This window comes from Ictalurus punctatus, chromosome 12, assembly GCF_001660625.3.
Source record: "Ictalurus punctatus breed USDA103 chromosome 12, Coco_2.0, whole genome shotgun sequence".
NCBI classification, from domain to species: Eukaryota; Metazoa; Chordata; class Actinopteri; order Siluriformes; family Ictaluridae; genus Ictalurus; species Ictalurus punctatus.
This window is the reverse complement of record NC_030427.2, coordinates 14,154,989-14,170,695: the sequence shown is the minus strand read 5'-3', so window position 1 is coordinate 14,170,695 and position 15,707 is coordinate 14,154,989. Positions and strand designations below refer to the sequence as shown.

At 39.0% G+C, this 15,707-nt stretch overlaps 1 protein-coding gene and 1 non-coding gene across 3 annotated transcripts; one reads left to right on the top strand and one right to left on the bottom strand.

The window, feature by feature from the left end:
• The first annotated feature begins 2,037 nt into the window (after positions 1-2,037).
• On the top strand, positions 2,038-2,110 carry trnak-uuu (transfer RNA lysine (anticodon UUU)). The gene has a single exon. It is a non-coding gene; the product is annotated as a tRNA-Lys (tRNA).
• Positions 2,111-3,198: 1,088 nt separating this feature from the next.
• atg9a (ATG9 autophagy related 9 homolog A (S. cerevisiae)) lies at positions 3,199-14,948 on the bottom strand. 2 transcript variants are annotated; one of them, XM_017482364.3, is made up of 17 exons: positions 14,794-14,948; positions 14,519-14,586; positions 14,142-14,185; positions 12,993-13,145; positions 12,785-12,828; positions 12,113-12,177; positions 11,003-11,152; positions 10,786-10,927; positions 8,144-8,892; positions 7,699-7,852; positions 6,908-7,087; positions 6,302-6,535; positions 5,237-5,475; positions 4,922-5,039; positions 4,595-4,796; positions 4,388-4,491; positions 3,199-4,284 (listed from the first exon to the last, which is right to left on the bottom strand). In XM_017482364.3, the coding sequence occupies exons 4-17, from the start codon at positions 13,093-13,095 to the stop codon at positions 4,276-4,278; spliced, it is 2,493 nt and encodes an 830-aa protein (XP_017337853.1). In that variant the 5' UTR covers positions 13,096-13,145; positions 14,142-14,185; positions 14,519-14,586; positions 14,794-14,948; the 3' UTR covers positions 3,199-4,275. The 2 variants fall into 2 exon arrangements, with proteins under 2 accessions (XP_017337853.1, XP_017337852.1); XM_017482363.3 differs by lacking the exon at positions 14,142-14,185.
• Between the last annotated feature and the right edge of the window lie 759 nt (positions 14,949-15,707).

Genomic DNA, 15,707 nt, shown 5'->3' with positions numbered 1-15,707 from the left:
ATGAAATAATACTTTATATTCTATTAAATACGGAAGCCCTAAGCGGCCATGCATTATTATTATTATTATTATTATTATTATTATTATTATTACTTCATTTACTCGTGATCTCGACATAACATGATAATTGTTTTCTTGTGATCTTTTGATCATTTTATCATGAGAAAATCTCGCGTCTTGTTAATGGGACACGGTGTTGAATGCATGTTATAGTCTCCACCATCGCCATCATAAACGTAATAATTGCCAGCTGTAGAGATTGAGAGAGAGGGGTGTCCCCTTCTCAAGTGTCGGCACTAATGTGGGATTTATTGTTTACATGGACAGCAGTAATCTAATTATTGACCTTATTCTGAGTAACACAATATTGTGATTAAGGTGTTTAGATGAGTTGCCTTTAGAATATTCCTTTCATGTTGATGTTTCACATGTTATAGAACATAGATTGATTAGCGGCACACGTCATTACGTCCCCACGCCACGCCGTCCGACGTTCCCTCCAGAATTTCACGTATTAACATACAGTTCGTCTTTGTTATGGTACCGTATACAGTTTCGGGGGATTTTATTTTTAATTTTACGAAAGCTTCAAGTGCGGTTAATTATTTGTCATGCTGTACGTGCATATAGACGACTGCTTGAAGCGTTGGGCTGACATACATGTATTTCGCCTACTATATAGTAGGTAAATACACGGTTTCGGACGCAGCCTGTTCTCTTGTTTACCATCAAACGGTTGAGCACTGCCGTTTGTGTACGTGTCCTGCCTCAAAATGCGGTCAAAACTTCCACACGACGTTAATAGTGTGATTAAGGTGTGAACATGTCGATAATGCACTTCGATAATGAGACTAAAACAGGAATACTCCACATGTCTTAATTCGATTTGTGTTTATTTCGAGTATGACTTTAATAGGATTAAGGTAATAAAAAACTGCGGATGACATGGTAGTTTCTTAATCACAGTATTGTTTTAATCAGGTTAATATTGGATTATTGTTGTCCATGTAAACGTACTGACTGACAGCTGTTTCAGCTTGACTGAAAGTAAAAACAAATATGTTCCTCAACAATAAAAACATGTTATGTACACAGAAAAATAAAGTCGACATCATGAGAAAACAAGGGGAAAATAATAACAAGGCATGGCCGCTTAGGGCTTCTGTAATTCTGTTGAATATCTTATTAAATTAGTAATTAATATTACATAAAGTATATTTAAAAATAAAAAATATATAAAAATTTGAAGTTAAACATCATTTAGTTTTTTCTTTAAATAGCACAATAATATCTGATTTAATGTGATGAAGAAGTACATGGATGTGTGTAAATATGTAATTTACCACAGCTGTAAGGTGCTGGAAAAGCTTGAAAATGCTTGAATGTTTGAACTTGACTTTGGGAAAGGTGTAAGAACCCTACAGTTTCTCATTTATGCTAAGGAAAAATTTCATGGGACTTTATCGAGGACAGCTGAGCTTGTGAAAATGACAACACGTAAAAAAATCATTCATGACATGTAACTTTTATTTAAAATGTGCCACCTACACCAAAGACTAACGTGGGCATGGACGGGGTAAAAAATCCTACTGCAGCCAGCCGCTAGAGGGCGTCAGAAGCACTTTGGCTTCACTTTTAACCCCCTGTTACAGCGGGTAGACTTGAGACCCTTTTCAATATGGCGGACGTTTCTCACTAGCTAGCAAAAATGGCTCAAGTCTGTGTCTACTGTGTTTCTCCGTTTGGACAGGAATGTGCACAGAAATCAGTCCCCATGTCTGAAAATGTTTGAAAGCTTTTAATCTAGTGCCAGATCTTATAATACTTTGACTTTTAAGAGACGTGTTAAAGTTAAATGAAAATACACTTTCAGTGAGTAACTTTGTCCACTAGGACTTTGCCCTTCTTATACATAAAAACATAACTACGTCAGCAGTCTTGACACAATAAAACCTTATCTGATAAATATTATTACGCAATCGTTCACGTAAGCGTAAGAAGGAGTTCATGAGTGTGGTCATTAGAGCTCAGTTCAGAGCCCGGATAGCTCAGTCGGTAGAGCATCAGACTTTTAATCTGAGGGTCCAGGGTTCAAGTCCCTGTTCGGGCGAACAAACTTTTCACTTTTTATGTTGTAGTACAATTTCTTTGCAAATATCACTGCATATAGCCTTTTGTATTTACACTTTTCAGTGCTCTTTAATAAATTTGAACTTTTATCCCCTATTTATTATGTAAATTTTGATAAACCTTAACCCTTAGATTCACAATCTACTCATACTGAACATCCTTTCACCACACTTACTCTTTTACACCTGTATACTGTAATGATTTACAATCCCACCATCCAGTATCACCCAGAAGACGCATTCCCTTTTGAGTCTGGTTCCGCTCCAGGTTTCTGTCTCAGGGAGTTTTTCCTTCATCACTGTCACTTCTGGCTTACTTAATACAGATATACTGATTATGTTTACATGGACAGCAGTAATCTAATTATTGACCTTATTCTGAATAAGACAATATTGTGATTAAGGTGTTTACATGAGTTGCTTTTACAATATTTCTTTCATGTTCCCGTTTTACATGTTATAGAAAATAGATCGTTTAACAACCCACGTCATTACGTCACCGCACCATGCCGTCCAACATTCCCGCCAGAATTCCACGTATCAATATACGTTTCGTCTTTGTTATGGTACAGCATACAGTTTTGGGTGTTTTTATTTTTAATTTTTATGAACGCTTCACATGCAGTTAATTATGTATCATGCTGTACGTGCAAATAGACTGCTTGAAGCCGTGGGCTGTGTCCCCAACCACGTACGTACCTAATATATAGTATATAGAAATGCGTGTATTTCACCTATTATACAGTAGCTAAGTACGCAATTTGGGACGCAGTCGTGCTCTCTTGTTTGTCGTAAAACAGTTGAGCACTGCCGTGTGTGATCGTCTCCTGTCGCAAAATGCGGTGAAAACTCTCACACAACGTGTGAGATAGTGTGATTAAGGTGTGAACATGTCGATAGTGCAGCTGTGAGCTGCATAAGTATTCAGTGTGTGGAAAAGGTTCAAGGGGGTGAATACATGTATATACAAGGCACTGTAAATATACCTCCTGATTTCTGTAAAGCTGTAGTTAAAATCACTCTACAGATAAAAGAAAATTAAGTTAAGGAAAGATTTCACCACATGAAGACAGCTTTGAATGCACAAATTATTGAACACCTCCTTATAATGAATTTACAGCTGTACAAATTTACATTATTACAACTCAAGTCAAGTCTATAAAAAGAGCAAAATAAATGATGCAAAGATGTACATGTATAGCTCATAAGTTAGTTCACAAAATGATTTAACTTGTTCATGCATCAGATGCATTTCGGAGGGGTTTTTTTTTTGCACAAATACAGCTTTCCTTTATACATATCTGTACATGAAAAAAACAAACAAAAAAACATTTCCTATGGCAATGATTTTCAAAGCTTCACCAGTCTTTGAGTCCATTTTGTTAAATCACTACGATATTTTATGATTTACCCGAGCACCAGTTCCCTCTCTAACCACAAACCCACGTTGGAGTTCTTACATACATACACTGTGGCACAAAAGGGGGTAAAAAAAATGCTAAAAACATCCTTTGGATTTGACAAAACGCTAAAGTGCATTCTCATGTGTGCAAACTTTAGAGAGAGTAAAGAACATGCAGGTCTCAGTGTACGTGTTTTGTTTCGCTTTTGTCACAGCCATGCTTTGATGAATAAGTTTCAAACCTGCACCTGGCTGTAAAATAAATCTTAATCTTCAGATTCCCTCTGGATTTTTAGTCATCAAACAGAAGATTAAAGATATTAGTTTTAAGAGTGATAATCAATGTGCATCTCTATTTGCATAATCTGAACACCTTAATAACAAAGAAATAATAAAATCACACTGTTTTTCCCCTTCACCTAGCTAAAATAATCTCTTCATCATTGCATTAGACAAGCAAAATGTATACTAAACTTCAGGCCCGAACATTTAATTGCAAGTAATTCAAAAATGCTGTTGAGTAATTCATTTGATAACAATTACGATGATGACTATTATGATGATTATGATAATTATTTACCCACTGATTCCTCTTGATGTCATTTGTACATGTCATATTTTACAGCGACACATGGTTTTAAGCATCAGTGCTGTCAAAGTGTGAATAAATACATTTTCCAGTGTTCAATGTTTTGTTTTTGTTTGTTTTTCCTCTGTTAAGCTGACGGTCTGAGATCTTCTTCATTATGTCACCTGCGCAAAAAAATCCAAACAACAAAACAGGCACAAAGCCATGTTAAAACATCTGGAAAGATGTGTGGCACTTTATGCCTTTGCAGCTCTGTCATGTTTTTACCTTGTGAACATGTGGTGGGAGTTCATCTTCAGAACCCTCCTCTGCTACAGGCTCCTCCTCCCAGCCTCCCATCGGTATCCGGGCCGTGCGCTGAACCCGAGGACCTCCACGAGAGAAAATATTCGTTTAGTTGAGGTAGACGTGATTTAAAACTCGTTAAAAACATAAGCAGGTCAACTTAACAGACTTGTGATATTTTTGTGTTACCTGTAATTCCCCCGTACTGACTGATGCTGCTCTGGGCTGTGGCCCCCTGCTGGTTGGGAGTGGTGTTGCAGGGGAAAGTGCTGGAGCGTGGCAGGTTGCGCGTCGCCTCAATGTAATCATGGGCGCTCTCGCTGCTATCGTCGCTCTCCTGCCTGTGCCACGTGTGGCGCGAGATCTCGACGCAGGACTGCTGCTTGTGCATCTGAGTGTAAAAAATTATCAGAGAAGTGAATTAAGGGGGTTAGAGCATGCGTGTATGAGATTGTATGAATGTGTACTACTGTAGTAGTGTTTCAAAAATAATGCTCGTTTGCTCATCTGCTTTACCTCGTGCATGTACAGGGCGTGAATACTCATCTCTGTGGAGGCATATTCTGATAGGACTATGCTGTTCAGCTGACCTTCCCAAGCACTGCTACCTGAACTGACAGTGCGAGCATCAGTCCTGATACACAGAGAGAGAGATGTTAAAATACAGTCAGTTAAACTATACCAAACAATACTTCTCAACTTCTTTGCCATTACAAGTGAAAAGCTTATAAAGTTTTGGCTGGTGAAGGAATGACTACAGCTGCTGTACGTGTGTGTGTGTGTGTGTGTAACATTTGCCAAAAATAAATAAATAAATGGCAGAATGAGTACCCGGAGCCTGCCATGGCTCTGCCTGCTGCCACTGCAGGGTGGTCCAGTCGGGACGGCCTGGAGGACGGGTAACTGGCCCTCAGGTGCAGGCTGGTGCCGAGGGGGGAGAGGGAGCGCAGAGCCGATGCACCCTCACTCGCTCCCATCGACAAGTGATTGATGATGGAGCCGTCTCGACCCAGGTGTAGCGAGGCCAAGGACGGCGGTCCAGCCAGGAGGTTAGCGATGAGACTTCGAGGCTTCGAGGATTGAGAGCACACAGGTTAGCCTCGCTTCATGGAAACTATTAAACTGTACAAAAGTAAAACGTGAAACGACACAAGACTCCAGAGTAGGAGAGTACTGATGCTATACTGGTATGGCTGCATAGCACGATAAAGAAAATCCCAACACTGACACCTACAGTGATTTTTGCCTTGTGCAGCTCACATCTCTCTATATTGGACACAATAAAGCCACCCAAAATACATATCTACCCTTGCAGAGCCACGCGTGTTATCACAAATCAGACGTCTTAACACACAAAACCGATCAGATCCGATAATAAAAACAGCTGACAATAAATGTAACATCCAATTAGTTGGTCTATTGAAATGCTGGAAAGAAATATTTGTAAATAAATATTACTGCTGTAATATTTTGTATAAAAAAAAAATTGATAGATTAATCAATTGAAAAAATAATCATTAGTTGCAGCCATAACTGCTGTTCTGATCTCTGTCGTTCTACACGGGTATGTCAAACATTTCAAGCTGCTTCAGGGGCTGACAAACACAAATAATATTTCATAATGAGGGAAAATGAACTGTACCACCAGCTATCGCTCCTACCGGTAGACATTACATCACTTCTCTCGTTTGCATGAAGTTAAACTTGCCCCACCCTCTTTTCTGGCACTGGTATCTACGTACTCATGTTCAAGTTTCCTAACCCACATTCTCTTCTGATGATATCTGATATTGTTATATAATGAAACCTATGATATAGGGTTTCACTCTCCCCCTATTCCCAAAGAAACCGAATTCTCAGTGTCTGCCCATGTTTGTAAACTCCACACATACACACCTCAGACTCGGATTGTAGCAAGTGAGCAGAAGTGAGGTTTTCCGTCGCGTTCCCCTGCTGCCCCCCAGTGGCCTCACGGTGCACTTTCTCTTTCAGTTGGCTGATAAAATGTGTGCTCTCTCGTGGAGGCTGCCACTGAGGATTAGTGATGGCGAAGTGCATGAGAGACAGCTCAGTCTTCCCGTCCTCCGCCTGTTGGTAGATCGAGGCCTCTGTCTTCCCCGCAGACATCCACTGGAACGATCCGATCAGAATGAGTCAAATTAACAAGTGAGAGACATGAGAGTTCCTCTAACGGACAATCTGCAACAAGGACTCCACATAATCTAAGACTAATATTAAACATATTTTACATTTTTTTCCCCATTATTTAACAAAGAAAAATGTAGAATTGTTGATACGGTGAAGTTTTCTGTTTGTAGCATTTATAATTTAATTGTAGTAAAAACAAAAAAACAAAAAAAAAAAACCAACTACATTTCTTGGAACCAATACTGTAATATAACAGATCTTTGGAGTTACAAAAAATTGTTAACCATTTAAATTCAATGGCTTTAAAGCTTATAACTGTATTATAACTGTCAGGTCACCTGACACTAAACTCACCGCTGGATGGCCGTGATGTCGGACATCCATCTGAGCGAAAGAGCAGGTGTCTCCCACACCTACCACCTCGACAGTGAAATTCCGGAAGAAATCGATGATCTCCAGAGATTTACGGCGCAGGCAGAAAATGAGGATGAAGGGTGTGATGACGGGACTGAGCAGCTCCTCTAGGATGAACACCTGCCATACAGGATGGGGAAGAAGAGGAGGAGATGACGCATTTAACTGTCTGTTTCTTTACCAGAGTTGCGCAAGATATCAATCAAGATTTCACCATCTATAAATAAATGTTGTAAGAATATTTATCTTGACTCTCTTAAGTCTACATACTGTATATAGATTTTTATGAAGGGAAAGGAGCAGTTAGTTAAGTTAGAAGAATTTAATTAAGTCTCTCAGAATGAACTTCACTTCATGATTAATATTTTTAAAAGGTTTATAATATGTGAAAAGAATCAAAACATGCACTTCCTAAAATTTTTGAGGAATTTCAAATGATCTCTAAGGCATAAAAACACAAAATGCAAGTTTACAGAGTTAACGGGAAACCTATAGAGCTTAAAATTATTTATACTTGAATGCAGGTATACTGGCAAAAATATGGCTGGGGATAATTTTTTTTTTAAATGAATCTGAAAAGTTAAAAGGAGAAACACAGATTATGCAAATGTTCTCAAATAATTTCATTATTACTCAAACGTTAACTTTATGTAATTACATTTAAATTACAAATCTGGCATCCTTCTGCATATATGAGGAACACTATTCATAAGAAGATAGGCGTGTCTTACAGCTTTATACTGGAAAAGTTGAGCAAACTCGTCTCTGGTCTCATAACGGTGGGCGTTGCCTTGCCAGTGATCCGGCATGTAATGGATGTGTGCTAGGATCACTTTGAGCAGCTGCTCAGGGCAAAACACCATGTGCTTGTCGGGAATAAATGACCTGCAGAGGAACAAATGGGAATATGTTTGCAATACTGTAAGACAAAAGCATAAAAAAAAAAACAACTTCAGGTTATACCACGGGTGTCCAATCTTATCCGGAAAGGGCCGGTGTGGGTGCAGGTTTTCATTCCAACCAAGCAGGAGCCACACCTGATTCAACCTGTTTAATCAGTTGATCTTGGCTTTCAATAGACTCAGACGTGGCTTCTGCTTGGTTGTAATGAAAACCTGCACCCACACCGACCCTTTCCAGATAAGATTGGACACCTCTGGGTTATACAATACATACCTGCAGATTGTAACGCAAACCCCGAGGAGTGTGATGCTGCTGAGAACGTGCTCTACAGCTAGCACGTCCTCGTCGTATATGGTCAAAGCAATGAGCACAGCTAATATGGACCCGGCGAAGAAAGCTACGTTCTTGGCCACCACTGTGAGCAGAGGTGACATGAAGCAGTTCATGTACTTGGACGATGGCTTGTAGCCTTTGCTGAGGCGAGACATGAGCTCGTGGTCAAGCTCGTTGAAGTGGCGCAGGTAGCAGCGGCCATACAGGGACCAACAGCGAGCCCCGAGGCTGCCAGGCTCACGTTTAATGACCTCCGTGTAGCTGAAGAACGCGTACAGGATCTGCCAGATCAGAATGACTGGGCACAGGAGCAGGTTGGCAATGCCGATCCACAAGATCCTGGAGCTCAGGCGATCAGCCAAGTCCAGCCGGTTTCCTCCGCGCTTGTATTCGGACTTAAGACTCCACTCGTTCTCAAAGAGAGAGCCGGGACCCCAGAAGAAGATCAGCTCGAAGTTGTACTTGAGGCCACGTGTGTAGAAGATGGAATCACCCAGCAGGGGTAAACGGAAACGGATGGGCAGCAGGGACTTGTTCACCATCGCCACCATGTAGTTCTTAAAGCGCAGGATGCGATGGTAGATGTCCAGCTCAGTGAGTTCCTTTTTGTGGATGCAAATCTGATGCTCTTTTTGGATCTCGATGATCCGCGCCTGCACCTCTTGCCAGGTGAAATATGGAAGATCTGCCTGTCAGTCAAAAAAAACAGCAGTTTAATGAAAGAATTCACAAGAAAGGTGGATTTCTTCACTCAACACGCTCACCATTATCATCTATTATTTTATCAGCTCTGGAACGTTTTCAGCAGTTTGTGCTACAGTAGCTCTTCTGTGGGATCGGACCAGACGGGCTAGCCTTCACTCCCCAAACGCATTAATGATCCTTGGGCGCCTATGACCCTGTCACCGGGTCATCGGTTGTCCTTCCTTGGACCACTTTTGGTAGCTACTAGGGGTGTAACATTCAGCTCAAGATGCGATACCCATCACGATACTGGGTATTATGATATTTTTCGAAACCCATCACTTTATGATACGTATCACGATATTTTGAACAAAATTAAAAAATTAAACTGAAACTTATTTCCACAACATTAACAATTTTCAATAACTTTCTTTGTTGTACATACAACTTAAAGAATTTACAATATTTCAAGATGTAATTTAACCTTCTATAAATGAACAACTGACTAGCTGTGTCACTAAACAATAAAACTGAATTTTAACAAGAAATGAATTGCTGTGTGGCAAAATGTGGATGAGGACAAGAAATGATTTTCTACATAGGAAGCAGTATCGCAAACTCAAAATGCTTATGTTTTGCGTTGTTTATGGTTGCTCAAATCGATCAAACCAAGAAACCACAAGGAGCTTTTATCAAGTACCAAAAGTTGTTGTTCATAGGGGGAAAAATTCAAGAAATTGACTGAAAAATGCAGGAAAAAGTGGTTTGTAAACATGCGTCTGCGGTCGGGAGGAACCGAGTCGGATAATGCTCGTGTGTGCAGTGACCACTTTGTCAAAGCTAAGTTAATACACCTTACATATGTTATGTTTATGTAACGTTAGCTGTTTCGGTACTTTGTAAAGTTAAAGTAATTGTTTTGCGATGATCCATGCCTTTAGTGGCGTTTCGGCGGACCATTTGTTTAACCTAATAATGTAAAATAAACAACGCTAACATCAAGAGACGCAGCAGCGTTGAATGTTTGTTGCTAGGTTAATCCACAGGATAAATAAAAGAAATGCCACTCACCCTGGTGAAAACCAAACGATAAACATTATGGAGCACCTTCATACCGAGGTCATTGACCCAAGCACTAACAAAAAAGTTGTATGCCTCCATACTTTTGTATGCTTTCATTTGTTTTCTGGAGTGAAAGGATGTCTGGAGGACAAGGAAGTTGCTTATATCTACCGCCTCGAAGGCAGGCAAGAATTTCAATTCAGTAGGAAAATCGCTCCTCTTCGTAACATAAGGATCACATCCAACATATGTTGTGATTTTCTGTTTTTATACCTTTCTCTTGTAATAGTGTCTAAACCAGTACAATACGGACTTTCCACCATCTCGTCCCTTCTGCTTTTCACTTCCTGCCCTCCATCCGAATTTTGCGCGTCATCAGAATCACTTGACTGCAAACAAACTATAGGATAAAACGGACGTCATATCATAAAAAAGTCGCCATAACTCTAGGATACATATCGTAACATTTTTGCGTCGGGATATATCGTACCATGATATATCGTTACATCCCTAGTAGGTACTAACCAGTGGATACTGGGAACACCCCATAAGACCTGCCGTTTTGAAAATGCCCTGACCCAGTCATCGAATCATCACAATTTGGCCCTTGTCAAGGTTTCTCAGACCCTTATGCTTGCCCATTTTTTCTGTTTCCAACACCTCAACTTTTGAGATCTGACTGTTCACTTGCTGCCTAATATCCCACCCCTTGAGATGTGCCATTGTAACGAAATAATCAACGTAATTCACTTATAAACACCGTGTTATGTTTTTAAATGGCTGATTAATACCACGAAACTTTACATTTCAAACTAGAACCCCTTCCCCTTACTCACCATTGACATTTTCAGAGCGTTGATGTAGAAAGAGCGGATCTCCCAGTAGCAGCAGACATTGTAGATGAATTTGACCAAACGATGGAGCCAGAACACCCCAGATATCACCAGAATGAAAATAACAAAGACGTTATCACGAATCCTAAAATACAGGAACAAGAACACTTTATCAGATAAAATACTAAGCTTACATTACCTATGGATGACAGTGACTTACCGAGCATGACACACATCCACGGGAAGAAATGCATCAGGAAGAGTCACCTTGGATGAGTCGTTATGATTGACAAACTTGTTGGCAAACAGGATGTCGTAGTCCACGCAGTTGGCCAGAAAAACAGTGAAAGTCACCACAAAGACCAGTTGCCTGAAATGAAATTGAAAAGGTTTATATATATATATATAGGGCAAACTTCCAGTACCATTTTTCCATTTTCCATTTTTCCATAAAATCCACAAACTTTCTGTTAAAAATATAAAATTAAGACAAAAACGTTACACAACTGTTTGTCCAATTATATAAGAATGAAAAGAACCCAACACACACACACCAGAATACATATTATTCATTTAGGACTGTAGTTTAATTCATTGCTTTTTTTGCATCTATAAAAAGTAACACATAATTGCATTTTATTGTTGGTGTGACATTTAATTTGACTCTCTGAATTATCTTTTGTTTATTTTATCCATTAATGCGACACTTGAACTTGTCTACCACTCATAGGTTTTTGCAAACTATCATTTCATTTGTAAATACATTTATAATAAAAGCATCAATGAACGATCTTCAGCTCAGCTAACATGATCTTTGTGAATGCACGCGAATAACCAAATTGATTAATTTTAAAACATCTCATTGGAATATATTTTGATACATTTAACAAAAAATATATATTAAACATTTTTAAACTTTCCCCTGCAAATACACCACTGACCACTAGGGGTCTGCGGAAACACTGCACTAAACGGTAGAGCATAGTGTAAGTGTATAGTACGTCATTTGGGACACAACTTTAGTATTCACTCTCCAAAGCGTGTTTTCGGAACGTGCCGCGCACAGACCAACTAATCGATAATGAGATAATGAAACCACGATTTTCATAATCGATTATCATCGATTTTATCTATCTATCTATCTATATGTATATATATGTGTGTGTGTGTGTGTGTGTGTGTGTGTGTGTGTGTGTGTGTGTGTGTGTGTGCAGCTAGTGACAAAGTAAACATCTTTTTTTTGTGTGACAAAATGGAAAAGGATGTGGCGAAACCTTTCAGAATGCACTTTTATGTTTTTCGCTAAGCAGGTTGACCTAGTTATACTTACACGAGCTCAAAGATTTCCCCCAGAAGCATACAAGTGAATCCATTCTTCTGATGAAGATTATAGACGTGACAAAAGTTAAAGAAAATCGCTATAAATCTCTCCAGTTAAAGATTACTAAAATGAAAAATAATCCACAACAGAGTGGTGTGATGAAGCGGAGTTACTGTTACCACCAGCTCGTCCTGAAGTGGTTTCAGTTCTCTTGTAACTTCAACGTCTTATTCCATTTGCCAAAAAGTAAAATATTTGTATTTATTACAGAATGACGCATCATACTTTCTATAGTTTCATTCAATGTTGTGGAATATCTATAAACAGCAGCAGCTATAAACAGTCACCAGCCTCACTTTTGCCTCTTTCTGAAGGTTAATAAGACAAAAAAAAAACGCAGCTTATGTTACCGAGAAAATCACAAAGCATAAATTCTGTCCTGAAGACTTTCCCATGTCAGAAAACATACTGACTGTTGCAAAGCGCTAACAGGTGAGACTCCTTCTATAAATGGTCAAATAAATATCTCCTTACAAAAATCTTCTCCATGTAAACAATTACATAGGGTTGCCGTACAAGCTCCTGCGAATTAGCTGTTACTATAGAAATCAGAGTACAAAACTCTATAAAATTATAACATTTACAAATATGGTCATTTAGTTCATCGATCAGAAAGGATATTCTTTGGAAGAAGAGGTCCAGGTTTTCAATGTGATGCCAGTGAGCTGAGAAGAAAGAGGGGAAAAAACTACAACATTAGAGCATTTATTAGGGAATTTCTGCTCTTGTCAACCTCACACATGATTTTTATTATAATATATCTTTTACTAAAACTATAAAGATATCATGCTCATATCGTGACCATGCTGCTTCCAGACTGTTCACTTACATTTTGAGCCCTCTGCTACATGAACCAACAGATTCTCCTCTCCTGGAGGAGAGTCACTGTAGGACGCCTCCAGGCGCTGGTACTCTGTATCGAAGTGGGCCATGCTGCCGTCTGCCGCTACAGACACCTCTCACACACCATCCCACCTATAGACTGGACATAAGAGAATAAAAAGGCTTAGTGATTTAGGTCAGGATGTTCAGCGAAGTTGCAATGGCATTTGATGGTAGAAAAACTAGAACAACATGCAGTTGAAAAGAACTTTAGATAGACCTGCTGTTTTTGACTAGCATATTTGAATAAAATAAACCTATTCCACAGATCAGTGTGTATGAGCCCAGGACCGAATCGAAATGTCTGTTTGCCCTCCTGTGGCCTTGAGGTCGACCCCACCCCATCGTCAGGAGACCAATGCCAAAGCCATGCGTGGCCAAGAGTCCAAGAGTGCACAATTTTGGTCATACTCTCTGGGTGGAAGGAATACCATACTCTCTCCTCTGTCATTCAGAGCGATACTGAGTAATCGTGGACATCTCTGAGCTCATATATGTGGAAGACAGCAGATAGTGCTTTCCTCTGAGTGTTCAACTGTCCTGAAGACCTCGAAAAGGAGTTGGAGTTGGTCTCCTTTTCTCTTCTGGGAAGACTTTCCACTAGATTTTGGAGCGTGGCTGTGGGGATTTGTGTTCATTCAGCTACAAGAGCATTAGTGAGGTTGAGGTCAGGCGCTGATGTTGGATGAGGAGTCTCCAGTTTCAGTTCATACCAAAGGTGTTCAGTGGGGTTGAGGTCAGGACTCTGTGCAGGACACTCGAGTTCTTCCACCTTCTTCCAAGCTTAACCTTCATGGAGCGATATAAATCATTCAGTGTTGTGTGACTATGGCACTATTGCACTATGGCACTGTCATGCTGGAACAGCTTTGGGCCTCTAAGTTCCAGTGAAAAGAAATTGTAAAGCTACAGCACACAAAGACATCCTATACAATTGCGTGCTTCTAATTTGTGGCAACAGTTTGAGGAAGAACCACATCGGTGTAATGGTCAGGTGTCCACATACTTTTGACCATACAGTGTAGGTGAAAATCGGTAAAAGTGACCAATGTGTGTGTGTGTGTGGGGAGTAAAAATCCCCCCAGTAACTACTTACTGAATCAAGTGTGTTGGAGCAGGGAGGATCCAAAACTGTGATTCCTGAGGGCAAGAGTATTTAAAAAGAAAGCAGGCTTCCATGTGTACTCATACTTTACATCCAGAACTTTACTTGGACATAGGAAACACTGAATGATTATAACTCCGTGCTGAAGGAAGGAAAATTCACTGTTTTTTTTTTTGTTTTTTTTATAACAGGGATTTAAGGAGCTCTCATTGCGAAACACTGGCCAAAGCCAAACTGAAGCAATCACTCATGACGCTGATGAAACAGCAATGATATTTTACTGAAGTATAAACTATTAAAAACACTTAAAATAATAATAATAATAATAATAATAATAATAGTATTTCTTATAATTAGGTATACCTTACCTTATAATGGACGGCAGCTGCATTAATTTCCACATCTTCTTCTTCACCCTTTAGTAACTCAGTTTTTTCTGGGGACAAGAAAAACCGCATTCAGCTTCCAAAGGCGAGATTTATTTCTGATATTTCTGAATTGTCATGACGCCACTATTTATATCGTCAGCCCCACTGACATACTGTAAAGCTAAGCTAAGCTAATAAACACAGAACAGGCCTGCTATATCACATAGCCACGGCGGTAAAATTAGCAGCCAGCGCCGGCTCTTTCACATACTTACCCCCTTTCCGTAACTCGACAGCGGCTTGTCTCGTAGTATTTACTGGCTATTTAGTTTCTTTTTCTGTGTTATTTTGGTTTCATTTCAGCGTGATAGCAACGTATCTCACCCGCTCGCTGGGCTCTGCCCAATCACGTACGAAGTCCTCGCGACTGACTCGAAGAGAGCCAATGAAGTGTCGAGGGGCGGGGCTTACCTTCTGCCAGGCACAAACAACAGTAAAGATATTGTTTATTAGGCGATGCTCAGTGTTCTCGCTTCGTTTTTAATCTTTGTTGCAAATATTTTCACACACAAAATATTCATATGTACTCTGGAACACAACATTGTATTTAAACCCAAGTTTATATTAATATTGATATTACAATATGCTAATATATTAACACTTCAGTATCCTAATATAAAAAAATATTAATATTATAGTATTCTAATATATATTAACACTACAGTATTCTAATATATTAATAATAATAATATTACAGTATGCTAATATACATTAACACCTCAGTATACTAATATACTAATGAACTAATATTGACTGACAACATCTTAGGTTTTAAATCTTAGGCATCCTATTAATTTATGCTGCTCTGATTTTCAGCTAAATATCTGGTTCAAACTTTAATACTTTAGTGAATAAATGATAGTTTACTTTTTCTGTTAAGTTGTTTTTTTTAAATTAATGTATTATACATCCATATTAACGACAATTACAAACATAAAGGCTCAGCATTAATATGTAAACAATAATTTAATACATAATATTTAATACACAATATTTAAACATTTTAATTTATTTTAAATATGTAGGCATAAAATGAGACTTTTTATTGTTAATGCAGCAGATCTAATAAATAAATGCAATAAATTCAATATATTCAAGGTATATTTGAGATATGGTGTTTATGTTGTTT

Excerpts from the sequence above, each read along its gene's own strand:
- atg9a (XM_017482364.3), bottom strand. The coding sequence starts at position 13,095 with ATGGCCCACTTCGATACAGAGTACCAGCGCCTGGAGGCGTCCTACAGT. Across the intron at positions 12,829-12,992 it reads TGTAGCAGAGGGCTCAAAAT|CTCACTGGCATCACATTGAA; the intron begins GTAAGTGAACAG and ends CTTTCTTCTCAG. Across the intron at positions 7,088-7,698 it reads AACTTTTCCAGTATAAAGCT|GTGTTCATCCTAGAGGAGCT; the intron begins GTAAGACACGCC and ends CCTGTATGGCAG.